The sequence below is a fragment of the Bactrocera oleae genome, chromosome 5, assembly GCF_042242935.1.
Source record: "Bactrocera oleae isolate idBacOlea1 chromosome 5, idBacOlea1, whole genome shotgun sequence".
Classification (NCBI taxonomy): Eukaryota; Metazoa; Arthropoda; class Insecta; order Diptera; family Tephritidae; genus Bactrocera; species Bactrocera oleae.
The window spans coordinates 3660963-3687983 of NC_091539.1; the positions used below are offsets into that span (position 1 = coordinate 3660963).

General features: G+C 34.9%; 8 protein-coding genes and 1 long non-coding RNA gene across 9 annotated transcripts in view; 5 read left to right on the forward strand and 4 right to left on the reverse strand.

The window, feature by feature from the left end:
- Positions 1-1148: 1148 nt before the first annotated feature.
- On the reverse strand, positions 1149-9299 carry dome (cytokine receptor domeless). The gene is made up of 4 exons (XM_014237562.3): positions 7567-9299; positions 5703-6009; positions 4800-5634; positions 1149-3980 (listed from the first exon to the last, which is right to left on the reverse strand). Exons 1-4 carry the CDS (start codon positions 8721-8723, stop codon positions 2032-2034), a joined length of 4248 nt encoding a protein of 1415 aa, XP_014093037.2. The 5' UTR covers positions 8724-9299; the 3' UTR covers positions 1149-2031.
- A 205-nt stretch (positions 9300-9504) lies between these two features.
- Positions 9505-11361, forward strand: LOC106619488 (Threonyl-carbamoyl synthesis 4). The gene is made up of 4 exons (XM_014237575.3): positions 9505-9804; positions 9904-10331; positions 10410-10766; positions 10836-11361. Exons 1-4 carry the CDS (start codon positions 9717-9719, stop codon positions 11250-11252), a joined length of 1290 nt encoding a protein of 429 aa, XP_014093050.1. The 5' UTR covers positions 9505-9716; the 3' UTR covers positions 11253-11361.
- Positions 11362-11478: 117 nt separating this feature from the next.
- On the forward strand, positions 11479-12973 carry Tcs4 (Threonyl-carbamoyl synthesis 4). The gene is made up of 4 exons (XM_070110005.1): positions 11479-11680; positions 11747-11880; positions 11943-12404; positions 12458-12973. The coding sequence occupies exons 1-4, from the start codon at positions 11496-11498 to the stop codon at positions 12919-12921; spliced, it is 1245 nt and encodes a 414-aa protein (XP_069966106.1). The 5' UTR covers positions 11479-11495; the 3' UTR covers positions 12922-12973.
- Positions 12974-14210: 1237 nt separating this feature from the next.
- On the reverse strand, positions 14211-18276 carry Cdc42 (Cell division cycle 42). The gene is made up of 4 exons (XM_070110013.1): positions 18151-18276; positions 15437-15777; positions 15150-15347; positions 14211-15086 (listed from the first exon to the last, which is right to left on the reverse strand). Exons 2-4 carry the CDS (start codon positions 15722-15724, stop codon positions 14997-14999), a joined length of 576 nt encoding a protein of 191 aa, XP_069966114.1. The 5' UTR covers positions 15725-15777; positions 18151-18276; the 3' UTR covers positions 14211-14996.
- Positions 18277-18648: 372 nt separating this feature from the next.
- On the forward strand, positions 18649-19518 carry LOC106619106 (uncharacterized). The gene is made up of 2 exons (XM_014237097.3): positions 18649-18808; positions 18864-19518. Exons 1-2 carry the CDS (start codon positions 18786-18788, stop codon positions 19216-19218), a joined length of 378 nt encoding a protein of 125 aa, XP_014092572.1. The 5' UTR covers positions 18649-18785; the 3' UTR covers positions 19219-19518.
- Positions 19519-19786: 268 nt separating this feature from the next.
- Positions 19787-27021, reverse strand: part of LOC138857435 (uncharacterized) — a 73214-nt gene continuing 65979 nt past the window's right edge. The window contains exon 2 of the long non-coding RNA XR_011396510.1: positions 19787-19832. This is a non-coding gene — a long non-coding RNA (uncharacterized lncRNA). The remainder of the gene's footprint in view (positions 19833-27021) is intronic.
- Mer (ezrin/radixin/moesin family protein merlin) lies at positions 19832-22389 on the forward strand. Its single transcript, XM_014237029.3, has 5 exons — positions 19832-20670; positions 20733-20835; positions 20902-21111; positions 21166-21402; positions 21466-22389. The coding sequence occupies exons 1-5, from the start codon at positions 20120-20122 to the stop codon at positions 22252-22254; spliced, it is 1890 nt and encodes a 629-aa protein (XP_014092504.1). The 5' UTR covers positions 19832-20119; the 3' UTR covers positions 22255-22389.
- Cdc45 (cell division cycle protein 45) lies at positions 22823-25366 on the forward strand. The gene is made up of 3 exons (XM_014237037.3): positions 22823-23474; positions 23548-24119; positions 24181-25366. The coding sequence occupies exons 1-3, from the start codon at positions 23133-23135 to the stop codon at positions 24995-24997; spliced, it is 1731 nt and encodes a 576-aa protein (XP_014092512.1). The 5' UTR covers positions 22823-23132; the 3' UTR covers positions 24998-25366.
- LOC106619077 (mitochondrial tRNA-specific 2-thiouridylase 1) lies at positions 25037-26980 on the reverse strand. The gene is made up of 5 exons (XM_014237062.3): positions 26826-26980; positions 26596-26761; positions 26337-26521; positions 26047-26273; positions 25037-25991 (listed from the first exon to the last, which is right to left on the reverse strand). Exons 1-5 carry the CDS (start codon positions 26899-26901, stop codon positions 25473-25475), a joined length of 1173 nt encoding a protein of 390 aa, XP_014092537.2. The 5' UTR covers positions 26902-26980; the 3' UTR covers positions 25037-25472.

The following is a 27021-nucleotide window of genomic DNA, read 5'->3' on the forward strand; positions in this document are numbered from 1 at the left end:
TATTGATTAAAAATATATATTTTATATTTTTTATTAATTAAAAATAATAATAATAGAAAAAAAAATTATAATAAAAATAATAAAAATAGTAATGAAAAAAATTATAATTAAAAAATAATAATTTAACAAAAAAATGTATAATAAAAAATTATAATATGTAATTAAAAAACTAACAACAATTTTTAAAAAAAAGTTGTATTAAAAAATAATAAAAAAAATACTATATCATTGAATTGTAAAAATAAATAAACTATTAAAATACCCAGAATTTTTTAAATTAAGTTTTAACATCTGCTGAAAAACGCATAAACACTAATTATAGAAAAACAATAAGTAATCTATGTTGTGCTTCATATCAAGTAAAATTATTATAGGTTAGGTTAGGCGGTCGATCCTAAGAAGGATTACACCGGTCCGTTGTGGTAGCTGTAAAATTCCTATAAACTGGATACTTATAATAAACTAAAACATTTAAAAATATTATTATTATTATAATTATTAAAAGGCAAAAAATTAATGAAAATTATAATTTTTTACATTATTTGTTGCAGTGTAACTTGCTGAAATTGCTTTTATTGCCAGTTTTGCTTACAATTATAAAACTGATTACAATGATAACGAGCATTTAGCGCATAAATGTATATATCTACATACATATGCATGTGTATATATTCGTATATAGATTTACTGCTAAACATTTTATTACACAATAATTTACTTTTAAGCCGTATGATCAGAAAAAATTAAAAACAAAAAATAAAAAATAAAAAAAAAACTACGAAAGCACCAGAAAGTATGTATAAAAAAAAGTTGTTTGCTTTACAAACATAAATAAATTTTCATGTAGTGATCCATGTGTGATTTAATTTATCATATTTGTTTGCTTTACTATAATATATTATTAGTTTAACTTGCGCTTTGCAAATTAATTGCTTTTTTAATATTTTTTTTTTGTTTTATGATGCCTATTTGCTTTTATACTTTATTCTTAAGCAGTTTATTTATATATTTGTACGTGTGTAATGTTAATCTCAGATTTTATGAAAGTTTACGAAAAAAAAAAAGTAACACGTAACGAACTTTTATTATTATAAGTATAGTTAAAAGTGGCGTAAAAGCGGAGTCACTATTTTGATTAACAAAAAATAAAGTTATAAATTAAATACAATGTACAAATTGAGCAAAAATGTAACAAATTTAGTGGATTAATGCAAATGGTGTATATAATGATTATATTAAATTACATAAAAAAAATCATAATCAAATTTTAAGCTTACAATAAAAAAAATTTCATAAGAAAAACTGCCAATTCGACTTTATAGAAATAGTAGTAAATAATTGACGCAATTCAAAAGTAAAAATAAATTTTTTTCTAAGTATTTACCATTTTATTATATTTTCACCATTCGTTAAAAAACAATTGTATCGACGGGTCAATGAAATGAAAAGCTTTCGTTAACTAAAAACTAAATTTTCAAATAAAATTAATCAAATTAACTGCGGCATATTAATATTTTCAAAAATTAAAAAAATTTTGAAATAATATTAATCAAATTAACTGCCGTATATGTATTAGTATTTTCAAAAATTAAGAAATATGTGTTTTTAAAACTATAATACAATAATATAACTATAGCCTTAAAATTTAAACGATCATCAAGTATTTAACCATAATGTCATATTAATACTATCGAGTAAGCATTTAGCCTTTAATAATTAAAAAATAAAACATTAAAAAGATTATAGTGAACTGAATGATCGAAATCGTAAAACTGCAAGCAAATCGAGTTGAAATGCATTACAGTGTCACTACAACTGCCACAAGTTTTTGCTGCCTTCACAAATTTTTAAGGTTAGAGTTCAACATTTATAATTTACCTGCCAAATTTATAGCAAAATACCAAATCAAATTTTGTAGCGCATTTTGTTGCTGTTTTCTCATGCGTTTGACTGCATGCCGTTGTGGTTAACTCTCTAATAGTGCACAATAGACACTAGGTCGCAGTGCAAACCTCCTACTATTCTAACTCTCTAATGCATATGCTGCTGTCCGAATTCATTCATTTCACGTTGCGTTACATAACCCATGAGACGCGGCTTAGCATCAGCTTGCTCTGGCCTACGTGCTGTAGGCGCGCTATGTGGTGGCGTTAGTTTGCCCAACGCGCTAAAATTCGTTACATTAGCATTGTTAAACGGTGCGCGGTTGTCCCTGGCGCCTGTTGTTGTCGGCGTGTTAAAGAATAATGCTTGCAAAGTGCTTGGTTGCACGTATGCGCTATTGGTTTGGCTGCCAGCAGCCGCTACAGGCGTTGGTGCTTTATCATCGGCACTTGTGTTGTTGTTAACTGAGATTGCTGGCGGCGTTGTTGTTGCTGCATTCATAGCTTTTGGCATATGCGCCTCAAGGCTATCAGCCGTTATATAACCGCTATTATTGGTGGCTGTGGCATTCGGCTGTTGGTTTGGTTCGGTCCGCACTGTAGGAGCTGCACGCAAAGCACTCGCGTTTATAAAATCACTATTGCTGCCTGCTTCAATGCCAGTGGCGCGTATTTGTGCTGGTTGTGCACAAGCGCTGGGCGTGTTTAAAGCTGTGGGCTTTATGTAGCCACTGTGGCCGACGCGTTCACTTGCACTTTGTGCTGCTGTTGCTGTTGTGTTTTGCGTTGGCCAACGTGCCAGCTCGGTCGAGCTAATGTAACCGCTAAAAGTAGGGGCTGCTGCCGCCGTGTGCTTTTCTCTTGCGGTCGCATGTTGTAGCGCATCCGCTTGTACATAGCCAAGCTGGCTGGTTTGTACATTTGCTGTTGCTGCTGCTTGTACTGGCGCTTTTGGCTGCATCCATGCCTGCAAGTTGTTCGCCATCACGTAACCGCCAGGAGCACCGCCGGTTTGCACTTGCGCCGCTTGTACATAGCCAACAGGCTCCTCAGCTATGCGCTGTAACGGTACTGCATCCTGTGCGCCCAGTTCACTGTTAACGCCACCACTACTACTTGTGCTGTCTATTAATGAGTCAGCGGAACTTTCAGAGTTCAAGTAATCGCGCTTGTGATAGGCTAAATCTTCTTCGCCGCTATCATTTTCTGTAGTCTGTGCTTCCGCCAGTGTGCTAATACTACGTCCGAATTGCAGCCCACCGCTAATATAGCCCAAGTCATGGTTATGTCTGCTTAACAGGTGATGCTCCTCGATGTGCAGTCGCTCGTTGCTGTCACGCAGCGGTTGGGCGTTGGTGTTACGCGTTATTGGCGTTCCTAGGAAGTCATTGATGAGTACACCACCGCCATTACTGTTGACTATGCTGCTGTTGTATACGCCGCCGCCACCGCCATTCCGCTCCTTCGTGAGGTAGGCATCCACCAGCGCTGCGGGCAGCGTGCATTGTATATCACTCATCATTTTCCATTTTTTCGTCGCGAAGAACATGAGCGCCATCAACATGAGCGATGTGCAGACAATCATTAAGGTGATAACGGTAATTTTACCCAGCTGTCGCTGTGAACAACCAAAACTAGTCAGCGGATACCAGTCGGATTTATACAACAAATATTTGCCTTTATTGTTATATCCCGCCAGTGCAGCCTTTTCACGTTCCGCATCCGCTGCATTGTCAGTACCGACACATTCATATTCTTCGTTGTATTCGTAATTATGTGCATCGGGATCGAATTCGGTTTGGTGTGCAATTACATCCTTCGGATTGACTTCGTTTTTCTTAATCAAACCCGCATTGATCGCACGCACTTTCACTTTGGTTTGATAGTCCGGATCGGGACAGGCGGGCACACGCAGCACGCAACTTTTGCCGAAGACCACGGATATGCGACGACGTTCGACATAATCACCGCGCAGCACTGTTACGGCGACCTCATAGAAATCAACGCGACCGCCAGGCTGACTGGGCGGCAGCCACTTCACCTGCACTTCTTTTGGATTCATGTAGGTTGTGCCTGAGTAAGCCATTTTGGAGGGGGCTAGCGAAAGAGAACATTATTCAAATGGTGAACAGGGAAATATCAGATATTTTATTTTTTTTGGGTAAAAAAAAAAATTACAAGAATTTAATTGAAAAACTAATATAAAAAAAAAAAACCAATAACAGTATTTAAATAATAAAAAAAATAGTTAAATAAAAATAATAATTAAAAAAAAATAATAAAAATAAATAATTAAATAAAAAATAATAATTTAAAAAAAAATTTGATAAAAAAAAATTAATAAAAAAAAATTTATAAAAAAATAATTAATTAACAAAAAAAAATAATAATTAATAATAAAATAAAAATTAATAAAAAATAATAGTAATTAATAAAAATAAAAAAAATAATAATTAATATAAATAAAAAATTATAATTAATAAACAAAAAATAACTAATAAAAAATATAATTAATAAAAAAAATTAATAAAACAAAATAATATAATAATAAAAAAAAAATAATTAATATAAAAATATAAATTAATAAAAAAAATAATAATTAATAAAAAAAATAATAATTAATAAAAATAATTTTGTTTAATAAAGTTTTGTATTTTTTATTTAAATTTCTTCTTTTTTATTAAATTATTTTTTTTTTTATTAAATTATTTTTTTTATTTTTTTTTTATTAAATTATTGTTTTTATTAAATTATTTTTTTTATTAAATTTCTTTTTTTAATTTAAAAAAAAAAAAAAAATTTTAAATTAAAAAATAATAAAAAAAAAACAAATATAAATTATTTAAAAATTTATTTTAGAATTTTGTTTAAGGTCTGAACATATTCTCATCATTTATTTTCATAGCGCAAACTTACCGCTCATATAAGTGGTGAAGTGAATATCATTGCTGTGGTTCGACTTGTAACTTGTAACCGCAATTACAAACACTTTATACGGCGTAAAACTGGTGAGATTCTCCAAAACAAAACTGATGTTGTTGGCGTCATCCAAGCGCGAGGCATTAACTAAAAATTCCTTATTATTCAGCTTAACAATATACTGACGTATATAACCGTTGGCTTCACTTGGTGCAAACCAAGTAATTTTCGCACTTGTATCGGTCAGTTCGGTAACGTGTAATTGGCGTGGTGGTGAAGGCGCCGCTTCGAATGTACGCACCAATAGTTGATCATTCGGCTTGCCCGCCTTCACGTTGGAGAACATAAACATTTCCAAACGATATAGCGTAAAGGGTTTTAGGCCTGTTATATTAAACTTATTCCAATTCTTATCTATTGTTATGGTAGTCGGGGCGCTAACACACGCAGCCCTTTCAGCATGCACAGTCTTGGCGCTGCTGAATGTCTCAAATAAGCCGCTCTCTACACTAGGCGGTGTTATGCTGTCGGTAGCTGGTGTATGCGCCACCTCGCAATAGGTTAGATTATAACCGCTTAAAATTGATGGGCAAACTGTCTTCGAGCTCCATTGCACGCGCAATTCCGTTGCGGAGATGGACAAAATTTCAGGTTCCATGGGTTCAAAATCGGCATTCACGTCAACACTACAAGATGTCCAATGCATGCCGGTATTATAGTTAATGTAATTGGCGGACACGGCTAGCGTTAACGAGTGATCATGTTCGGCCGATTGTGGTTCCGTAGTAAAGCGCTGAGTTTTGCTGCTCACTTGACGGAAATGTATTGAGCCCTGCACAATTGAAGCAAAATAGAGGTTATGGAAATTTTATTTTAGTTTATTTTATCAATGACACTTACCCTACAATCTGTGGGCATGGCCAGTTTCGAATAACACCAATACACCGTATAATTTTGTAGACCCTCCTGTGCTTGTGGTGGCAGCCAGGTTAGCGTATACGAACGATTTGTCTCATGATAGACATTATGTATGGAGTGTGGTGTATGATGCTTGGCTAATCTGCTCGTCTGTGGGTATATAGTAATGACATTTGCTGTAGAGGATTCCCCCATATGATTGCGACTACTTAACTCGAAAGTATAGTGCAAATCATTTTGCCATTCGAAAATAGCAAAATTTGCCTCTTGTTGTCGTCGCAGCAGTGCTCTGTAAACAATTAACGCATATTTTTGTATTTTTTACTCGTTAATATTAAATAATATAATATATATATAAATAATATAGTAGTAAAATTTTGCGCTTATCAGAGACGCGAGACGCATTTTATTGTAATTATTAAAAGATATACTATAACCACACAAATTTAGTTAGTAGTTTTATTAACTTAATATTTTGCTTTTCATTAAAAATAAAATTTAAGAATTTTGTTGTAATTAAATTTGAATTACATTTTTGTTGCAATTAAAAATTTAAAACGAAATTCTTGAAATACACAAAAATGCCTCACAATCAAAAATGATAGTATGTTCCGAGTCGTGTTCATAATTATTTCCAAACTTTCTTTGAAACGTTTGTTATGCAGAATTATAAAAAGATAATGCATTTTGTATAACCGCCAAAGCGACCGCAAATTCCATTTTATAGATACATTTTATTTTTAAGGAAATTATTTTCTACGAAGCGCTCAAATATTTATATATCATACAAATATCTATACATAAAGTTCATTCTTTCTTAAAAACGTGCACATATATGATTACACAATTTTTGTTTATGCAGCAAAATAGATTTTACTAGTGTTTAGCGCGTGCATACTTATGTACACATGTAAGTAGCTTGTAGTCGCATATATACAACGGCTGAGTGTTACGCAAATAATTAACAAATTTAAATAGAAATCAAATACACCATTTCAAAACAAAACGAGCACAACAGCGAAGTGCACAACTAAGCTGCTATAAGTACATACAACACACCTAAGCATATGCATATATACATTTTGAAACACTTAAACAATTAATTCTTGGGAAGCACAGACAGTTTGGCACATTGCTTAGCCAGCAAATTTTTTTCCCTTTAATTGGGATTTGTTTTTTATTAAGACATCTTTTCATCAACACATACACAAATCCGTATACATACATACGAGTATAACCTATAATTATACTTTGCAAAAAATATTCAAACCGAATGCGTGCATATTATATACATATTTATTGCATTACTCAATTGGTAATATTATTAAAAAAGCAATCACTCATATTCCTAGAAGTATATAATATAGTGCCATTGACCTACTGAAGTGAAAAAACTTTATTTATTCTTTACTTCACTTTTTTATCAATTGCTGTGAAATATTTCTATCAAAATATAAATAAATTTAAGTTCTTTAATGCAAACTACTCCAACAGTAAAGGAACTAAATTACATCTTGCTGATATATATACATTTGAATATTTCCTTTTCCGCCGTTATAAAAAACCATAACAATCAATATGTATTAAGCATTTCTCAATGACCATATTTAAGCTACATATATTAATTGATAGGAAAAGGCTCTCATAATATTGTATGTATGTACTTCAACGGCAGTATGACAAATTATTTATTTACTTTCTTATCAACTGTTAAAAATTACCGTGAATGGGAACCTTTACTTGTAACATAGATGTTAAGATTTCTATATCAAATATTTTTCGGTCACTTAAGGGGTAATACACAAAAAAAAAAGAGACAAAAAAAAAATCATTCAACAAATTTTACCTCGTTTGGCCATTGACGCGCTTTTCCAACGCACGTATTATGTACGTAAAATTGTCACCATTCTCCTCCCACTTTTCTAATTGCTCCCAATACAGGCGCACTTCGGTTTCAAGTGGATTTATATAAAAACTGCCATTATCGATGCGTGGTGGCCTATCTGGCATACGGGGCTGCGTACGGAAACGACACTTAAACGTTTGACTCCACATATCCTCACCGGCAACGGCCGTACGCACTTTAACACGTAAACGCAACTCATACGAGTAGTGGGCATATGGCAGCTCGGTTAATGACAATTTACAACCACGATCAACACGCGCTACACGTACTTGCGAACTAATATTTTCTACTGCGAAACCATCTGCCTGTAAGAGTACTTCCCACTGTAAGCCGCGGTGTTTGTTAGGTGTGTATGAGTCATATTTTGGCATGCTCCAAATTGCGTCCATACTATCTGTGGTCAATTTAATAATATGAAAATCTTGACCTGGTCGCGCTGGCACCATGACATTCAAGTTATTTATGATGAATTCTTGCTTATAGCTGCCTAAAGCATTGATGCTGTGAACTTTAAAGTGGTACTCCTCAACATGTGGCCGATAGGAATGCTCTGCGGTAATGTTACAAACCACTAATGGTTTCATATCAAAATAACAGTAAGCCGGAGTTTCGTAATCAGGTGAATTTATGTAGTACGTGAGATTGTATTGGGTAAGTACTGCATTCTTGGGTTGGGTAAAATTACAAACCATATATTCAAAATCAAAACTGCGACAATTGAATTGACTAACACCGCGCGGCGGAGTACCCACGTTAATGGTTGACTCTGCGATCGCATCTCCATCACATTTGCAAAGGAGTCGTAACGACTGCTCACGTGTACTGTGAAACATATAAACAATGTAGCTGCTATTCATTACCAATATGTCTTCATGAGGTACGTTTTGTCCAGTAAGTTGATTTATGAATGTTAATTTGCAAGGATCATCGAATCGGTTAGGATTTATAAGACAAGATATATTTACACTGCCCCCCACATTAACATCAGCATGCGGTGGTCTTGTCTCGCCTACATCATCCTCATGGAATGCGTTGGTTATGTGAGCTAAGCACAACACAATGGTTGCGATGCTAACGTAGCGCAATAATTCACTCATGTTGCATATACTATATGTATGAAGTGCCCGAAAGCAACCAAATTGTTTCACCTCTTTGCGGTTTTATTGCAGCGGCAGCGATTTGTCCAATTCGTGGAAATATGCAGGCTATGCAGCACCTTCTTGCACTTGCACCACAAACACACACTTCCCCTCCTTCGTTTCACTTATGTACATATATGATCTACACTGCGTCCTTCTAGCGCATGTATGCACGCACACACAACACTATGTACAACAGCGGAGATCGAATTCGAATTCTCAGAAATTCGTTTACTTAGAAATTTACCTTTCTGGGAAAAATTAATTTTGTTTCTACTAAAATTTTATATTTTTCACAACATTATGAATTAATTAGAGTCACTCGTTAGATATTTCTTCATTGCAGGTAACTTTTTCACCGATTATTATGTTTTCGGGCAGTTTTGCGTATATTAATTTTACTGAAATTTTCAAATTCTCAGAATTGCACCACACACTGTCTTCCTTTTCGTCTCTCTCTTTATTTACAACCGAAATGCACGCACTATGTAAAACACAACAAGTCCAAACGGAGAACAGATTACGAATGAATGAGCAACTCAAAGCAGGCAGCACCTGTATATGGGTTGCCATTTCACTTTACTGTTGACAACAGTGACATTAAACAGTTGGTATAGCATAGCTTTGTGGTTTTTATAGAATTTTCAATTAGTCACTTATTGAATATTGCACGAAATTTGACTTTTACTATTAAAAGATAATTATTTTCAATACGTAAATAGGGAAAATATTTTGATTTACAATTAAGAACAATCATTGGCCATAACGAGAAAATTATTGTGAATAGTGTTTCGGTTTTGACACTTTACACTCGCCCTTTACATTTATTCTGAACAATTTTTTGTATACGCTGGAATCTGGAAAAGCCAAATTTCTTGATTACAATGTCAGCGTAATTACAAATAAATACATACTTGGTGAAAAAAGCATTCGCACAGAAGTTTATATAAAATGGACAGCATTCAACAAGCCGCTGCGTTAGAAAAATGGGGATTCACATTGCCAGAACTATATCGATTGGCGCTGAGTTTCTACAAACGTAAGTTGATTAGATGTGATAATGTGGGAAAAAAAGTGGTGATAAACGGTCACTTGAACAGCTGTCTATATGTACATGTTTGCTATCATTTAATTGTAGAGAACTCAGGCAAGGCAATACATCTGTCGTATGAGGATAATTTAAAATTGATAGCTTTTAAGCAACAAGCCACAATTGGTCCTTTCGATGCCAGCAGTGCGCCCGAGTTAGGAGTGCTCGATGTCATTGGACGAGATAGACGCATGCACTGGCAGCTCTTGGGGGATATCAATCGCGAACAGGCAATGGAGGGATTCATCGATTTGTTGGATAATATGTGTACCGCATTTCGACCTTATGTGGAAGCGGTTAAACAAAATCGCGATGAGACGTTAAAGCAAGATCTGCGTCGTATGGAGGCAGATAAGTTGGAGAAAGAAAAGCGTGAACGTGAACAAAAAGAGTTTCTAGAAGAGGGCTACAAAGAAGAATTGCAAAGACGGCAGCTTAAAGATGCATTAAACAAACAAACATTTCAGCAGTTTAAGGTAGTTATAAAGTACTTTGGCTACAATATATGAATACAAAATGTGTTTACTTAATACCTAATTTTATATAATTCAAAGAGCTACGCTGAAATTCAGTTTCCTGGTAATCCAGAACAACAGGGCGTACTCATACGTCAGTTACAGGACGAGCATTACCATCAGTATATGCAACAATTGCATATGCATAATAAATCTCACATTGAATTGGGTGAAGAAGGCTCGAAGCGGCTGCCAACCGAAGCAGGTGACACTGCAAGTGGTCTAGATGACTGTAAGAATGAGGAGCAGCAGCAAGACGACAACAGTCAAGATAAATTCATTACATTAGAACCGGCTAAAATGTGGACGCGACCAGATATCGAAGAATTTAAGGCCGACGTATCGCAAGGTGAGGGAGATGGCGTGCTACATTTAGATCCGGGCGAAATTGTAACGGTATGCAGCGTAATTTATTTTAAATACCGTAATCATATTTTTGAATGTTCAACTTTTTTTTTATCACAGGTACGGGTACCAACAATGGCAAATGGCAAAAGTATATTCTGGGAATTTGCCAGTGATAATTACGATGTTGGCTTCGGTCTATTTTTTGAATGGAGCAAACCAACAACAACTGAAGTGGTTGTGCATGAGACAGACAGCGAAAATGGCGACTGTGATATCGACGATGATATCCAATCGACAAACGAAGATCTTGAAAGTGGCTGCGTAAATATAGACCGAGAATCGCTGGACGATGGTAGCACCACGAAGCCATACGTATCGATAATAGTGCCCCTCTATCGTCGCGATTGTTTTAACGAAGTTTACGTTGGCTCGCATTCATATCCCGGGGAAGGGGTGTATCTGATGAAATTCAGCAACAGTTACAGCTTTTTTCGCTCAAAAGCAATCTACTATCGCATATTTTACGAACACTAGACATAATTTAATGGTAATTTAACTGGCCATGTACCTGTGCCGAATTGACTTTCTGTTTTTCAAATTTAAATAAATAAATTTATAAAAAAATTGTATGACGTAAAACAAATGTTGCATTAATACAGTTGCCACTTTTTGTTGGTTTGTTTTGTTTGTTTTGCGATCAGCTGTTTATGAAATTTGTGAATTGCCGATATTTGTGTAAAGTATGTCGTAAATTATTTGCTGAATAGATTAATAAAAATGTTTACGTTTACAACAAGTGCATTAAGAACTTTTAAGAATTTCGCATGTAAATTTGCTAAAGCACGTTACCTCAGTGTACTCGGTATTGAAACTTCATGCGATGACACTGGCATTGCGCTGCTGAACGAAAACGGCGAAGTGCTTGGCAATGTTTTGAACTCGCAGCAAAAATTTCATGCTAGGTTAAAGCGATATATAAAGATGAAGCATATTAAAAATTAACTGTTTGCATTGATGAATATGTACAGGTATGGTGGCATCATTCCGCCGCGCGCACAGGATTTGCATCGTGCCAAGATTGCCGAAGTTTTCGAGCGTTGCATGCAGGAGGCAAAGATGACACCTGACATGTTAGATGCTATCGGTGTTACAACAAGACCTGGTTGGTAATTAAGTTAATTTTCAAGAATTTGAACACTAGCAATTAACTGCGTATGTTCACAGGTCTGCCGCTCAGTTTGCTTGTGGGTGCGCGCTTTGCCAAACACATAGCACGGAAATACAACAAACCATTGGTGCCAGTACATCATATGGAAGCACATGCTTTACAAGCGCGTATGGAACAAAACATACCATTTCCTTTCCTATGTTTACTCATAAGCGGTGGACATTCGCAATTGGTTTTTGTACGGAGCGCTACACAATTCCTGCTACTCGGCGAAACGCTTGATGACGCGCCAGGCGAAGCGTTCGATAAAATAGCGCGTCGCTTGCGTTTGTTTCTCCTACCAAAATATAGTTATTGGAATGGCGGCCAAGCAGTGGAGGACGCTGCAAAGGACGCGAAAAACGCCGCGCGCTTCGAATTCCCCTTACCGCTGGCACGTGATCGTAATTGCAACTTCAGCTTTGCGGGCATAAAGAATAATGCTTTTCGTAATATACGCGCGGCTGAGCGGCAGGAAGGTGAAGCCGAAAGAAATTTGCTTTACTTAAATAAATTATTCCGTTTTCCGTAGGCACACCACCGGACGGCATCATCTACAACTATCACGATTTCTGCGCCGGTCTGCTAGCGGCAGTAAGTCGCCATTTAATGAATCGCACACAACGCGCACTGGAATTTACACTGCCCTGGTTTGGTGACGCGCCACGTTCGCTCGTTGTATCTGGCGGTGTGGCCAATAACGATTACATTTTTAATGATCTCGCAAATTTAGCAGCGCACTACGATTGCTGCGCGTACCGACCGTCGAAGAAATACTGTTCGGATAATGGTGTTATGATTGCATGGAATGCTATTGAGCAAATAAAACAAGTTCCCAGCTGCATGCGCTGGGACTACGATGCAGTAAGCATACAAGGCAAAGCAGCGTTGGGCGTAAGTATGCTGCATGCAGTTAAAGAGGCGGGTATCAAATGCAAATGGGTGCAGGCGTCAAAATGGCGTGGTGTCAAGTCAACACTAGAAGTGGCTCAGTAAATTGTAGATTTGTAAAATTAAAATAAAGTTTTTAATGTTTGATACAAAAAAATGTGTTTGCATATATGGACATATATAGTTTTAAACATAAAAGTTGAAAATATGGTGTTTGAAACAAAAATAAAATAAATAAATAATAAAATAAAAAAAATAAATAATAAAATAAAAAATAAAAAAAAATAAATAAATATATAAAAATTAAAAAAATATGTATATATAAAAATATATTAAAAAAACTTTATAAAAAAAAATATATAAAAAAAATATATAGTATAAAAAATATATATAAAAAAAATATTTATATAAAAAAAATATATATAAAAAAATATATATATAAAAAAAATATATATATAAAAAAAAATATATATAAAAAAATATATGAAAAAAAAATTTATAAAAAAATATATAAAAAATAATGTATAAAAAATATATAAAAAAAATATATATAAAAAACATATATACAAAAAAAATATAATGTATGTGTTACAAAAATATTTAAAAAAAATATAAAAATATTTAAAAATATATAAAAATATTTAAAAATATATAAAAATATTTAAAAAATAAAAAATTTATATATATGAATAGAAAAAAATATATACGTATATATATAAATATAAAAAAAATATACAAAATAAAAAAAAATTTAAAAAAAAAATTCAAATAGATATGTATATAAATATATAAAAAAAAATATAATATATATAAAAATATATAAAAAAAAAATATATATATAAAAAACATATATACAAAAAAAATATAAAATATATAAAAAAAAATATAAAATATATAAAAAAAAATATAAAATATATAAAAAAAAATATAAAATATATAAAAAAAAATATAAAATATATAAAAAAAATATAAAATATATAAAAAAAAATATAAAATATATAAAAAAAACAATTACTACTTTTTCGCGAATACAATCGTCACCTGCAGACATTTTTTTGATATTTTAAAGCTTTACATCCTGATTGAAGCAGCAGAACTGGAAAGTTTTAGACTGTTTATACCACCCCTGACGGGCGCTGCAAATCCTTACGTAACCAAAAGCCACTTTCACATGCTAAGCTGCCAGTTTTGTTGCAGACGTTTTATATACAACGGATAATGTTACAACCACGCAATAATAACCAAAAAAAAATTTTATTTTTATGTTGTAATTTTATTGTTGTTGTTACATTTTTTATTTAATATCTGAAATCAATAATTATAATGACTATAACTAAAGTAATGTAAAAATTGATAATGTATATATATAAAAATATTAAAAAATGCATCATTAGTTCATTTTTCAATGTCGAACTACAATCATTTTTTGCTTCAATGTTTTTTATTGTAAGTATTTTGTGGTTACTTTAAATGTTTTATACTCCTTTAACGCTTAGCTTTGTGTGTGCACGTGTTTGCGTTCACTTTTACTTAAATTATTCAATTTATGTCGAAAAATTGCATATTTTTATTTTGAATTTGCTGTTTGTTTGCTTTTTTATGCACTGTATCTTCACTGGCATGCTGCGCATATATATATATAATTTCATGTTTTTAAATATATATATATATCTTTATATTGCCGTATGTATACATATTTATGCGGTAATTTGAAAAATCCAAAACGAACGCGTTAATTTTATACTGCCTTACTTCAATATTAACTATTGTTGTTGTTTCCTTTTTGTTTTAGAAAAATGTTATTTATTGCTATTTTTGTGTGCATGTGTTGCCATATTATTCATAGTACCACCAGCTTTTACAAAATAGACAGACCCTATCATTCCCAAAATACAAATACTTAATTTTTTTTTTGCGCTCGACGTTAACAATACATTTTTGTTATTGTATTTTTGCCACACGCCAATCCCGCCACACGAATTTACCGTTTGCACACTACAAATGAGTGTGGTTGACTCGTTTCGACAAATCGTTTACAAAATTTAGTTTTTTTTTTGAATTTTTTTTTTCCTGTGCATAGAATGAATTCATACGCGTTTGCAAGCTTATTTTGTTGTTATTGTTAGTTTTCTTGCTTTTGCTATTTGTTTGAAATGTCGTTTATAAATAAATACATAAAATTATAAGAATTTGCACTTCCTTTTCTTGGATGGTTCTGGTGGCTCCAACGCTGCTAAGATGGCCTCATCGAAAACATTCTTCAAACCTTTCTGTTATTCAAAAGGAAGAGGTATTTAAAACACTTAAAATATGCCAGAAAACAAATAACTAACCTGTGTTAAGGCGGAGCATTCCACATATTTGACTGCCTTCAATTCCTTGGCCAGCTTCTCGCCTTGTTCCATGGTAATGGGCTTTTGTTTGTTTTTAGCCAATTTCTCCAAAGTGCTGCTCTCGTCACGCAAATCGATTTGTGTGCCAACCAATAGGAAGGGTGTCTTCTGACAATGGTGCGTGATTTCCGGTACCCACTATGCCGAGTAATAATAAAACGCAACGTAATTTTTTTCAAATTATATTTTGTATGAATATATCTATGTATGTATGTAGATGCACTAACCTTCTCCTTTACATTCTCAAATGAACTGGGACTGACCACTGAGAAGCAGACGAGAAAAACGTCTGTTTGTGGATAAGACAGCGGACGCAGGCGATCGTAATCCTCCTGACCGGCCGTATCGAATAGGCCCAGAGTGTATGGCTCGCCGCCGATCATAACTGTCACCGCATAATTATCGAATACAGTGGGCACATACTCCGAAGGAAATTTATTGGTGGTGTAAGAGATGAGTAAGCAAGTTTTACCCACGGCACCATCGCCGACAACAACACACTTGATAGTCTGCATGTTTGTGTAACTTCTTTCTTTGCGTTTTGGCGCAGCAGTCGTCTAAAGTGGTACTGCAAGCAACAATTATTGTTTCATTTTAACACTTGTTTCACAAAACTTATTTCATGCATATAACTTGAAACTACAATAATACGAAAGACTGACAGTTGCTACCTATAACTTTTAGCTGCATCCTAAATGCATGCAATAAATAATCGTAAAACATCAATGCGTTAACATTTGCATTAACATTAAAAGCTGATTAACTTTCCAAAAGCTATTTGAGACTATATATTTTTGCATACACTAAAACCTTATCAGATGACATAAAAAAATCGCGTGGTGCTTGAATATAGCAAAAATATAGTATTAGATTGATTTAGAAACAATTATCCGTTGGTTAATATTAAACAAAAATTAATTTAAAAAAAAAAACAAAACACCTCCAGCAAAACTAATATATAGCTAGATATGTAGGTTGGTCAACACATATGGCAAAAAAGGACACTCCCTGCACTGAATAGCATATCCACTAGCTGACTAGTAATAAGGGAAGAAATTGTAGTGTGAAATGTGAGGGGGAGGATTACACAAAGGCTGTGAAGAAAAAGAAAAAATATTTCTTTGTACAGTGCGCTTTGTTCGCTGCTTTCAATTATTCAACGATTTGGCAAAAATTTTTAATAGTCATGTGCTGCGCCGTACATTTATTAACCAAAACTAGCACCTGTTGACCCCTTTTTACTGTCTGGATTGTCTTTGTAACATTTTGCTGTATTTTTTGCTATAAAATGACCTCATATAAGACTATAGTAGTCGCCTAGAATAAAAAAAAAATCGACATACACTTTCTATAAACAAACTTTTGACACATCCAAAATATTCATTATTGTCTAACGTTGTCCGTTATGTTTTTTAACATTTGTTGTCAATTACGTAGCTTTAAGGTTTCAATGCCAGTCAATTCGTATTAACCACGAGCCAAATTCAATTGTAGATAATGTTGTTGACTCTAACGCACTAACAATTGTTATTTCCTTCATTCTATCATTCGCCTTTTAGCGTCAAAAGCGGATAAATACATTAATTTATGCCATATAAGTATGTATGTATGATGTAGGCATGAATGTGTGCATGGCTTTTCTCCGCTTCCTTGATATGTATATCGACGGTGCCTCCACACTTGTAATAATTTAATGCAAAGAATTTTTTATGCTTTCATATCATCGAGTATTGTCTGCTGAAACTGGTATTAGCGGCCGAATGTTCGTTTCACATTCTCTCCATTTATGTGACCGTTAAAAGCATTAAGCAAAGCATTTGTTCCAAGTTGATTATATTGCGTATGCAAGTCTACCCATTTGTGCTCACACAATCATACATGGCTGCAGTTTCATTAAGGAAATTTAAATATGTATAAGGTACACGTACCGTGCGATCAGTCAACTTACAACCGAATGCATGCATGTTTGTGTGCGCGCGTGAGTGCTGCGCTTATGTGACAACTGACGACGTCGTATTGCTGCTTTGAATTTAGCGACTGCGCTGCGACTATTCTCTTCTCAAGAACTATGACTCAAAAAGCATTGAATGTTGATAAGAAAAATTCGCTGGTTGGCGTTCATAACTATTAAAATACTGACTCTAAATTACCTATAACACTATTGTACTTTACTACGCCTCTAACTTAACAACTTCCTAAAACACACTTGCTAAAGTAATATACATTACATATGTCTTATTTGTGACGGTGAAAATACAAAGTCGCCAACAGCGCAGTCGATCGCAACGGAAGCGCTGATGCATTTTATTTATATATATTTTTTGCTGCTAAATACCAAAACTTGTTTTTTGGAATTCAGCACAAAACTTTTTTGTATTGTAAAAACGTGAAAGTAATTATCAAATAAACAAATTTTTTATGCTGACTACAAAAAGGAAAATACACATCTTATTGCGACACACTTGCCTACACACCCGTACATACATACAGATATCTATAAATCGGCTGATAATGTGTGTTACTGACGCCTATTTTGGCTTATTCACTTGCCGTATCTCAACGGATACGCCGCAGAATGGGTCACACTTGGCATTTATGCTGGGAATGCCGCAATAAGTGCGTGCGTTTGTTGAGATTTTATGTTTCCTTTTTTTTGGCATTCCTTTCGTTATTGTAATGACGCTTCGCAGTTCAGCACCGCCAACGCCGCTGCTGCCTAATATCGTTCGTTTGTTCGTACGCCGTCATCGCCAACGTCGTTCTGCACCCTGTGTCACACATAGCACCGTCACTTTTCACACTTAAGAATTTTCTCTTTTCATACGACTTTTGTTTCGTATATTTTCATACAAAAAATACACAAAAATCCACAATTTTCACATACTCACGTCGTATATAAATCAAATATTTGCAAATTCACAAATCTTAACAATTTACTTACATATTTTTTTGTTAAAATCAGAAATTTTTAACTGGGGCTGGGCTCTATGAAATAATTTCGTCCACTTCTTATTCACGTCTACTTCCACACTCTGCTTCTTCTTCTTTGTTCTCCTACGACGAGTTGCACAGATGCGGCAGTAAGTAGTAAAATAACAAATGGGTTCCAAATAAGCATACTTATAGCAATAAACAAACCATGTTTAAATTTGATAAAATAAACTAAATCACTCCAAAATAAAATAATATAGGGTTTGAATTTTCGTCAAAGCGGATTTTAGAACATGTTTGCGCTACTTATGATAAAATCACAGCAAAAACATGTTTTCAAAAGTTCACAATATTTGAAGGTTTATCACACGAATACAAAAACACAAAATATAAATATATACTGAGTTTTAAAATCTTTTTTTTTACTCATCAACTCATTACTAATTAATTAATTAATGAGTTATCATATTTTGTAAAACTATTTTATTAATATTTCCATGCAACTCTGTTTTTTATTTACTAATTGTGAACACAGTCAATCAACTGGATCCCAATTTTACTCCGATTCGCGATTGCGACAATAAAAGAAATAAAACGTAAATACGGGGTATTAGAAAAATAAAATATAAAAATATTTTTAAGAAAATGTCAGGTTTAATCGACAAAAGGTAATTAACTTATAGTAGTTGCGATAAAGTAATATAAATTTCATTTTCAATGCAGAAAAAGAAGTCGTGAAGATGACATCTGTGATTCAACACCACTCTCTAAACGTATCAATCAGCTGCATTTGACAAATTTGGATGAGCCCCAGCAGGCAATTCAGCAATTGCATTTTAATGACCCCACCAAACAAGTTGATTTGTCTCAACTATACAACAACAATTACATCAATAACAGTGCTTTAAATATGCATTTGCATAAGCAACCTCAGATAGTAGACGAACAACAACAACAAATACATTTGCAGCATCTATATGCACCCGAGCTTAACGAAGCTGAAAATCCATTCTACTATATTAAGAATAAGTTATTGTATGAATTGCACTATGAACGTCTAAAACGGTGTGTTGTTTAGAGAGTTTTTGGAAAATTAAATTAGGTTAGTAATTAAAAAAAGAAATGTGCAAAAGAAAAAAGCAAATTGTACCAGTAAACAAAAACAAGTTTATAATAGTTAAAGCAACAGGCTTCTATACTTTAATTTACCATAACAACTTATAAAATGTAAGATGATATATGATATAATTGCGTATATGTTAAGTGATTATTTGCGTTTATAAACGACTATTTAATTTGTGTTCAACTCGTACATAAAAATGTAAATTCATACTCAATACAGAAAATGAATGCGTAAGCCGTCGAACTGTGAAAGCAATATGTTGGTTAGTAATTGATAACAGCTTATGTTAGATCTAATTAAAGCGGGTTGTACACGTAAACTCTGTAAAAATAATTTGAATTATGTTAAAAGCCAAATATTTATTCGTGAACGTCTTAAAACAATAAATTATTTTTGTTTGTGAACATCTGAAACACAATAGTACATTCAGTGCGTGCACCCTTCACCACTATTTATGTTCCATCCATGCAACAACAATCTGCTGTTGTACGTTTGAGTCATTTGACAGTTCGCTCTCTTTCACTTTTCATTTCATTTACTTTTGTCAATTTGCACTTTTAGTGATCGCGCTGTAACAAAAAAGATGAAATTTTGTAATAAAAAGATCATACAAACTATAATTAAACTATAAAAGAGATTAGCAGCTGACGACTGTCAGGTACAGCGTGCAGAAATTTTATGTGCCTTAAGAAGTGCCAAATTAGCAATGAGTATTTAACAAACAAATCTTCAGCAAAACATTTGTTTTTGGAAAAATATGTAGCAACAAATTGGACAACATAACAAAACAATAACAAAGTGCTTTCGAAGACATATCAAGCAAGAAAGGAATATATACACTAATGTCTGCATAACAATGAGTCCATTTCGGTCGAAGAAAAATCGCTCGCTGCCAGTGAAGGTGGTAACCTTCGATTCAGAATTAGAATTCAATTTGGGGCATCGCGAGACAGGACAAGAACTTTTTGATTTGGTTTGTCGCACGATAGGTTTGCGTGAATCATGGTATTTTGGCTTGCAGTATGTGGATACGCGCGGACATGTATCCTGGCTGAAAATGGACAAGAAAGTAAAAGATCAACGCATACAACTGCAACCTAATGGGTTTTATGTTTTCAATTTCTATGCAAAATATTTTCCGGAGAATGTTAGTGAAGAGCTAATACAAGAAATCACACAACATTTGTTTTTCCTGCAAGTTAAACAAAGTATACTCTCCATGGATATATATTGTCGGCCGGAAGCATCAGTATTGTTAGCATCATATGCTGTACATGTGCAGTATGGGCCTTACGACTATGAAACCTATAAGGATGGTATGCTAGCGAGTGCAGACTTGTTGCCAAAAAAAGTTACCGACCAGTATCAAATGACGCCGGAAATGTGGGAGGAACGCATTAAAACCTGGTAGGTATTTTTTAAATTAAAATTATATGATGCAAAGTTCAAGCTAGAAAATCATTCTATAGGTATATGGATCATGAACCGATGACGCGTGATGAAGTTGAAATGGAATACTTGAAGATTGCACAAGATTTAGATATGTATGGTGTAAACTATTTTCCTATTACTGTAAGTGTGGCTCAGCTGTTTTGAAATTAAGTTGAATTCGAAAACGACTTTCACTATTTTTCACAGAATAAAAATAAAACCAAATTATGGCTAGGCGTTACCGCCATTGGACTCAATATTTATGAAGAAAATAATAAGCTCTCACCACGTACTACGTTTCAATGGAATGAAATAAGACATGTGAGCTTCGATGATAAGAAATTTACGATACGTCTGGTGGACACAAAAGTTTCAAATTTTATTTTCTACTCACAAGATTTGCATATTAATAAAATGGTACGTTTTTTCTTTACTATACACATTTTCTTGCTATATATTATTTTTGACTAGATTTTAGATTTATGTAAAGGCAATCATGATCTATATATGCGGCGTCGTAAGCCGGACACGATGGAAATACAGCAAATGAAAGCACAAGCAAAAGAGGAGAAGCAGAGGCGCCAGCAGGAACGCGCAAAATTTTTGCGGGAGAAGAAGTTACGCGAAAAGGCGGAACGTGAGCGCTATGAACTGCAGAAGCGATATGATCATTTGCAGGAGGAGATGCACATGGCTAGTGATGCGCTGGTAAGTGAAGTAGCTTTAAATGAATGCCGAATAAAAAAAAAAATAAATTTTTTGTGACACTAGCGGCGTTCTGAGGAGACCAAGGAGCTGTACTTTGAAAAAAGTCGCGTAAATGAGGAGCAAATGCAATTGACCGAGTGTAAAGCACATCACTTCAAAACAGAAATGGATCGGTTACGTGAGCGTCAAATGAAAATTGAGCACGAGAAAATGGATTTGGAGAAGAAAATACGCGATGCAGACTTTTATGTGCATCAATTAACAGTCGAAAAGGATAAACGTGAGGCAGAGGCGGAAAAGCTGCGAAAAGAGCTGCAATGCGCACAATTAGCCGAGCGCGAAGCGACCGCGCGTCTGCTTAATTTTATTAATCATGGACGCAAAACATCCACCGATAGTTTAGTGGCCGTTTCAGGGAATACCGTAGTCGTATCGGCTACAAACACGGCTGTCAGCACACCATCGTTGACCAACAGCAATTCAACTATTGATATGGAAACGGCAGGCGGCGTCGAATTGACGACATCCCACAATGATCTTAGCGCTAACACAAACGACATCTGCTCCGAACTTATTGATGATTGTGAAATTAAGGAATTCATACTCACTGACGCTGAAATGGAGCAAATCACAAATACTCGCTTAGAGTATTTAAAGAAATCCAAACAAATGGAAAATCAGTTGCAAACGTTGCGTTCACAAATTGAATTGTTGAAAATCGAAGAAAATCAATGTAATTTGGATATACTTAGTGATGCGCTCATCAAGGCGGGCGAAACGAAATACTCAACGTTGAAAAAATTAAAATCAGGTTCGACTAAAGCGCGTGTGGCTTTCTTCGAGGAACTGTAGGTGGACAGGGGTATATAATTATTTTAATTTTGAATTGAGTTTGTTAATTAGAATTTAGCTATAGATTTTAGTGCTAACAAAGTGACAAATTGTAAACCTATTAGTTTTTAATAAAACATTTGCTGTTATACAGTATTACGTTCAAGTGTTATTTTTGTATAAAGATTCGGCAAAAAAAATATGAAAGTGGTGTTGGTTTGGAGCTTTAATTCATACTTAAAAAACACATGAGTAAATGGCTATATTTAAATTGAGGTTCAAATGTGACATATAAGTTTCAATCAACATTCATAAATTAAACCTTAAAAACTTAAATCTGCCATTATTCTTTGTTCCTTCATTGGCTAAATGTTTAATGTTTATTAATTTCTGCTTTGTATGCAATCTAAAACTTGTAATACTTTATGTTTGTTTTTGCTATATAATTTCAACTTTCATTTTAATTCTTAAAAGTTTATTTTTATGCTTAAAATAATTTGTTTATTTATTTATTTTTTATGACATTTGTTTTCTCTTCAAAAGCAACTCTGTTTAAATCATCTTTCATATTGAACATACCGCACGAACCAAAGTTTCCCGCTTTTTAAAACAACATGGGAAAGTGAACAGGACGATCTTTTGAGATTTTGCAAATTTTATTTCTCTGCTGAAAGAACGATTTCTAAAAAAAAATCGAATAGGATTACATTACTAACAACAGATCATCGCTTCATTGAAAGAAAAAAAATCAAAATATAAGCATTTATTAACGTTAAACGGTCAATAATTATGTAGTGCTCGAAGTGTTGTTGATCGCGAGCAGCTGTCTGGCACAGCATATTTAAATAGACAAATACGAAAGAAATTACTTAGTGTATACGAAGAAAAAAAAATTTGCAATGTTTATACAAGACCTCAGACAGGATTTCTACAATCGACTAGTGGGCAAACGCCTGCTTATAATTGTCAATTATGATATCGACGCTATATGTGCTAGTAAGATTTTGCAGTCCCTCTTCAAATATGACCACATGCTATATTCGGTGGTACCAATTATGGGTTTGGCCGGTTTGCAACGCGCTTACAACGAACATCAGGGTGATGTAAAATACGTGCTGCTAGTCAATTGTGGCGGTTGTGTAGACATTGTAGAATTGCTGCAACCCGAAGAGAATGTAACGTTTTTTATTTGCGATGCGCATCGGCCGTTAGATGTGTGTAACATTTATAGTGACCGACAGGTGAGTTAAAAAAAATTACATACATAGTATATGTATTTACCGTTGGCTCATATGATTTGTAATACTTTTGAAGGTGTGCATATTAGGTGATCCTGCGCTGGAGGAGAATATTCCCACATTTGAATCCATATTCTGTGAATCAGAAGATGAGGACAGTGACAATGAGGGCGATGATGATGCTGGCCATGATAGCGGTGCGGGCGGTTCTGATGAAGAAGATAGTGAAAAAGTTGATCGACCACCCGCACAAAAGCTGAGTCGCCTCGAACGTCACGAGCAGCATATTATAAAGCAACGTCAACGTCGTACATGGGAAAACGAACGTGATCGGATAATGTTCGAATATACACAATACAGCTTTTATGGGCGTTCGACAGCGTTAAATATATTTGAATTGGCTTGGAAACTGTCCAAGGATAATATGGATTTATTGTGGTGGGCCATTGTAGGTCTAACAGAGCAATTGATTTTGGGCAAAATAGAGAGCAGCGCTTATACGCTGGAAATTGAAAATGTGCAGTCGCATGTATCGCGTTTAACAAATAAAACTAACGATCAGAGCAATATGAGCGCCTCGAAGATAAATTTTGAAAATGACTTGCATTTAGTGTTGTACCGACACTGGAGTGTGGTGGAGTCAATGCGGTGTGTGGATGATATTTTTGTATTATTTAACAATTTCAGTGACGATTTATATATTTTTTAGTTACTCTATGTATTGTGCGTGCAAATTGCGTTTATGGACTTTGCGCGGCGAGAAGCGTCTGCATGAGCTGCTGGTCGAAATGGGTTTGCCATTAGTGCAAGCGAGACAGATGTTTAGCGCAATGGATTTGGTGTTGCGTCAGGAGTTCTATAAAATGTTGGAAAAACTGGCGGAAAAATATAAGATTCCGAATATAGTATATGGTTCATTTACGCTGAACTATGGCTATAGGAATCGCTATTCGGCGGCCGATTATGTCTATGGCATGCTAGCCATTTTGGAATCAGTGAAAAAGGATAAAACACCAGAGGATTGTTTTTTGGAAGCGTTGGATAGCTTATCGCGCAGCCATCGTGACATTATGTTGCAAGGCATTGAAAATGCCAAGCTCTTACTATCGTCCATATTCAAACAAGTACAAAGCAGCTTGGAAGCGCATCAAGTGCTCTCTACAGGCACATTCTTCTACTACATTTTAAACGAGGAAAATACATATTTCTCCTATCCGTACGGTTTGACTTTGCTGGCAAAGTTTATGTTAAACGGTCACGTAGCGGTGTCACGCAGTCGGCAAGCGCCGGAATTGCCGTTAATCGCCAGTTGTCCGGTAGACTTGGAACGCGGCCTCTGCCTCTTGGTGGGTATACCACCGGTGCGTGAAGATTCACCGAAAAATTTCTTTGGCAAAGCGTTCGAACAGGCAGCTGGCAAGTGTAATGCAGTTATTTTACAGGATTTCTTCGAGAGCTCGTTAATACAAATAAGACAAAATGATATGGCGAAATTTTTAGATGCGCTCACTGTGCTTTTGGCTTAGTAAAAGTTGACTTTTAAGTTTAGTTTATAAGCAGTTAAGTAAATTAAAATTTTAGACACGTTTTATTTATAAGAAATGTAATCAATATTTAACCGTTATATGACCTGATAAGATTGTTAATATTAGATTTCTAGTTATATTTGTAAACACTAGCACAACAATGACTTTGTAATTTGTCAATGCCGTTATACGTATTTATGTTTTGTTTAGCATTTCTCTCGACGCAAAAGAACGCAAAATGCATTGCAACAAACAAAAAATAGTGAGAATAAGTTTTATATGCAAACCATTAGAAAAACGTGCATTAAAATAATAGCAAAATAAAATGCTGCAAACAGTTCAGCTTAAAATAGAAACAAAACGAACAAAGTGATTTTTTTTAATAAAAAAAAAAATTTTTTTAATGAAAAGAAAAATGCAAAAACAATCTTTGTGCATAACAGAAATACTCTTTCAAGCACTGGCTATTAATTTGTCAACTTTGTTTCAGCATTTCCACTTCCGTCACCCTCTCCTCTGCTCTGCGGCAGGCACTAATGATGCGCGCTGAACCCAAACACGCCGTTTCACTATAGAAAACCGCATATTGTCCTGGCGTAAGCGCTCTCAATGGCTTATCCAAAGTGATGGTCACGCCGGCAGTCTCTTTGGCTGACTTTTTAACTAAGCAATCAACTAGCGGTTTTGTGTGTTGAAAGCGGAAGCGGCAACGCAACTGCTGACCAACCACAGCAGCATCAGCGCTCAACGGATCATTGCACAGCCAATTGGGCGCAGCGGCGTGTATGACATCGCTGTATAGCGCGGGATGCTCATGTCCCGACGCCACATAGATAGTATTAGTGGCGACGTCTTTTTGCGCTACAAAGTATGGTCGCAGGTAGGAGGCCAAACGACAACGTTGTCCAATCGTCCACGTGTGTATGCCTTCATGTGTGCCCACAATTTTACCACTGTCTATATCAACGAAATGCCCTGTGCGCGGTTGTATGTACTGTAAGACTATTGCATAAGTTTGTTCTGCAGTAAAATGTGCTGTAAAGCTTTACCTCCTTAATAAACTGTTTGAAATCGCGATTTCCCACAAAACAAATTCCAGTGCTTTCCTTCTTTTGCGCCAGCCGTTCTAAGCCACATTCACGCGCTAGCGCTTTGACTTCGCGCTTCAGCGCGTCACCCAGCGGAAACATGGTGCGACTGAGCGTGTGTCGCTGTATGCCAGAGAGAAAAAACGTTTGATCCTTAAACGTATCGCGTGGTATCAGCAAGCGCACGTCTATGTTGTAGGGAAATTATTTGCTTTGAGCACATTTTCAACACAAAGAATTGAAGTACATACCACCATTCGGGTTAAAGTGCTGCAGAAAATTACCAAAATTTGTTTTTGCATAATGTCCCGTAGCAATTGCATCACATTTTAGCTGTTCTGTGGCATATTTAAAGAATAAGTCGAATTTGATATACTTGTTACAAAGTATATCGGGGTTTGGCGTCAGTCCATGCTGATAATCTTCCAGGAAAGCGCTGTTGATGACAATTAGTTATTTGTATTGTTTATTCAAGACGACAAATGTCAGCGTAGCACGTAGTAGTCACACCTGAATACCGAATTCCAATATTCCTTAACATAATTAACCGTATGCAGTTCAATGCCAAGTTTTTGGCATGTATACTCCGCGTCACGGTAGTCCTGCTCGCCACTGCAAGCGCCCAATTCATCAAATTCATCCCAGTTTTTCATGAAAGCGCCAATCACATTGTAGCCTTTTCATAAATACAAATCACAGGCTTAGTAGCTTTGTGGGTTATTAAAAACTGTAGCACTAACCTTTTTGCTTGAGTAGCAACGCAGAAATGGCGCTATCGACGCCGCCGGATATGCCAATCACAACATTGCGGAACATCCTTAAACAGATAACTTCTCACGATTTTTCACATAACAGCTGTGTTTTTGTTTACGCGCTTGACAGTCCGCGCTAAACAGCTGCTCAGCGGTGCAGCAGCTGACAAGCTGAATTGTAAGT

Bases quoted from the DNA above. Each gene is read 5' to 3' on its own strand.
- dome (XM_014237562.3), bottom strand. From the start codon at position 8,723: ATGAGTGAATTATTGCGCTACGTTAGCATCGCAACCATTGTGTTGTGC. The intron at 5,635-5,702 runs GTAAGTGTCATT...TCAATTGTGCAG, and splicing joins CCATGCCCACAGATTGTAGG to GGCTCAATACATTTCCGTCA. The intron at 3,981-4,799 runs GTAAGTTTGCGC...CTCTTTCGCTAG, and splicing joins CTTCACCACTTATATGAGCG to CCCCCTCCAAAATGGCTTAC.
- LOC106619488 (XM_014237575.3), top strand. From the start codon at position 9,717: ATGGACAGCATTCAACAAGCCGCTGCGTTAGAAAAATGGGGATTCACA. The intron at 10,332-10,409 runs GTAGTTATAAAG...TATAATTCAAAG, and splicing joins AAACATTTCAGCAGTTTAAG to AGCTACGCTGAAATTCAGTT. The intron at 10,767-10,835 runs GTATGCAGCGTA...TTTTTATCACAG, and splicing joins ATCCGGGCGAAATTGTAACG to GTACGGGTACCAACAATGGC.
- Tcs4 (XM_070110005.1), top strand. From the start codon at position 11,496: ATGTTTACGTTTACAACAAGTGCATTAAGAACTTTTAAGAATTTCGCA. The intron at 11,681-11,746 runs GTTAAAGCGATA...GAATATGTACAG, and splicing joins CAGCAAAAATTTCATGCTAG to GTATGGTGGCATCATTCCGC. The intron at 11,881-11,942 runs GTTGGTAATTAA...GTATGTTCACAG, and splicing joins CGGTGTTACAACAAGACCTG to GTCTGCCGCTCAGTTTGCTT.
- Cdc42 (XM_070110013.1), bottom strand. From the start codon at position 15,724: ATGCAGACTATCAAGTGTGTTGTTGTCGGCGATGGTGCCGTGGGTAAA. The intron at 15,348-15,436 runs GTTAGTGCATCT...TACTCGGCATAG, and splicing joins TTGAGAATGTAAAGGAGAAG to TGGGTACCGGAAATCACGCA. The intron at 15,087-15,149 runs GTTAGTTATTTG...TTTGAATAACAG, and splicing joins AATGCTCCGCCTTAACACAG to AAAGGTTTGAAGAATGTTTT.
- LOC106619106 (XM_014237097.3), top strand. From the start codon at position 18,786: ATGTCAGGTTTAATCGACAAAAG. The intron at 18,809-18,863 runs GTAATTAACTTA...TTTTCAATGCAG, and splicing joins TCAGGTTTAATCGACAAAAG to AAAAAGAAGTCGTGAAGATG.
- Mer (XM_014237029.3), top strand. From the start codon at position 20,120: ATGAGTCCATTTCGGTCGAAGAAAAATCGCTCGCTGCCAGTGAAGGTG. The intron at 20,671-20,732 runs GTAGGTATTTTT...ATCATTCTATAG, and splicing joins GAGGAACGCATTAAAACCTG to GTATATGGATCATGAACCGA. The intron at 21,403-21,465 runs GTAAGTGAAGTA...TTGTGACACTAG, and splicing joins ACATGGCTAGTGATGCGCTG to CGGCGTTCTGAGGAGACCAA.
- Cdc45 (XM_014237037.3), top strand. From the start codon at position 23,133: ATGTTTATACAAGACCTCAGACAGGATTTCTACAATCGACTAGTGGGC. The intron at 23,475-23,547 runs GTGAGTTAAAAA...ATACTTTTGAAG, and splicing joins ACATTTATAGTGACCGACAG to GTGTGCATATTAGGTGATCC. The intron at 24,120-24,180 runs GTGTGTGGATGA...TATATTTTTTAG, and splicing joins AGTGTGGTGGAGTCAATGCG to TTACTCTATGTATTGTGCGT.
- LOC106619077 (XM_014237062.3), bottom strand. From the start codon at position 26,901: ATGTTCCGCAATGTTGTGATTGGCATATCCGGCGGCGTCGATAGCGCC. The intron at 26,762-26,825 runs GTTAGTGCTACA...ATTTATGAAAAG, and splicing joins GTTGCTACTCAAGCAAAAAG to GCTACAATGTGATTGGCGCT. The intron at 26,522-26,595 runs GTGTGACTACTA...TGTCATCAACAG, and splicing joins TATTGGAATTCGGTATTCAG to CGCTTTCCTGGAAGATTATC.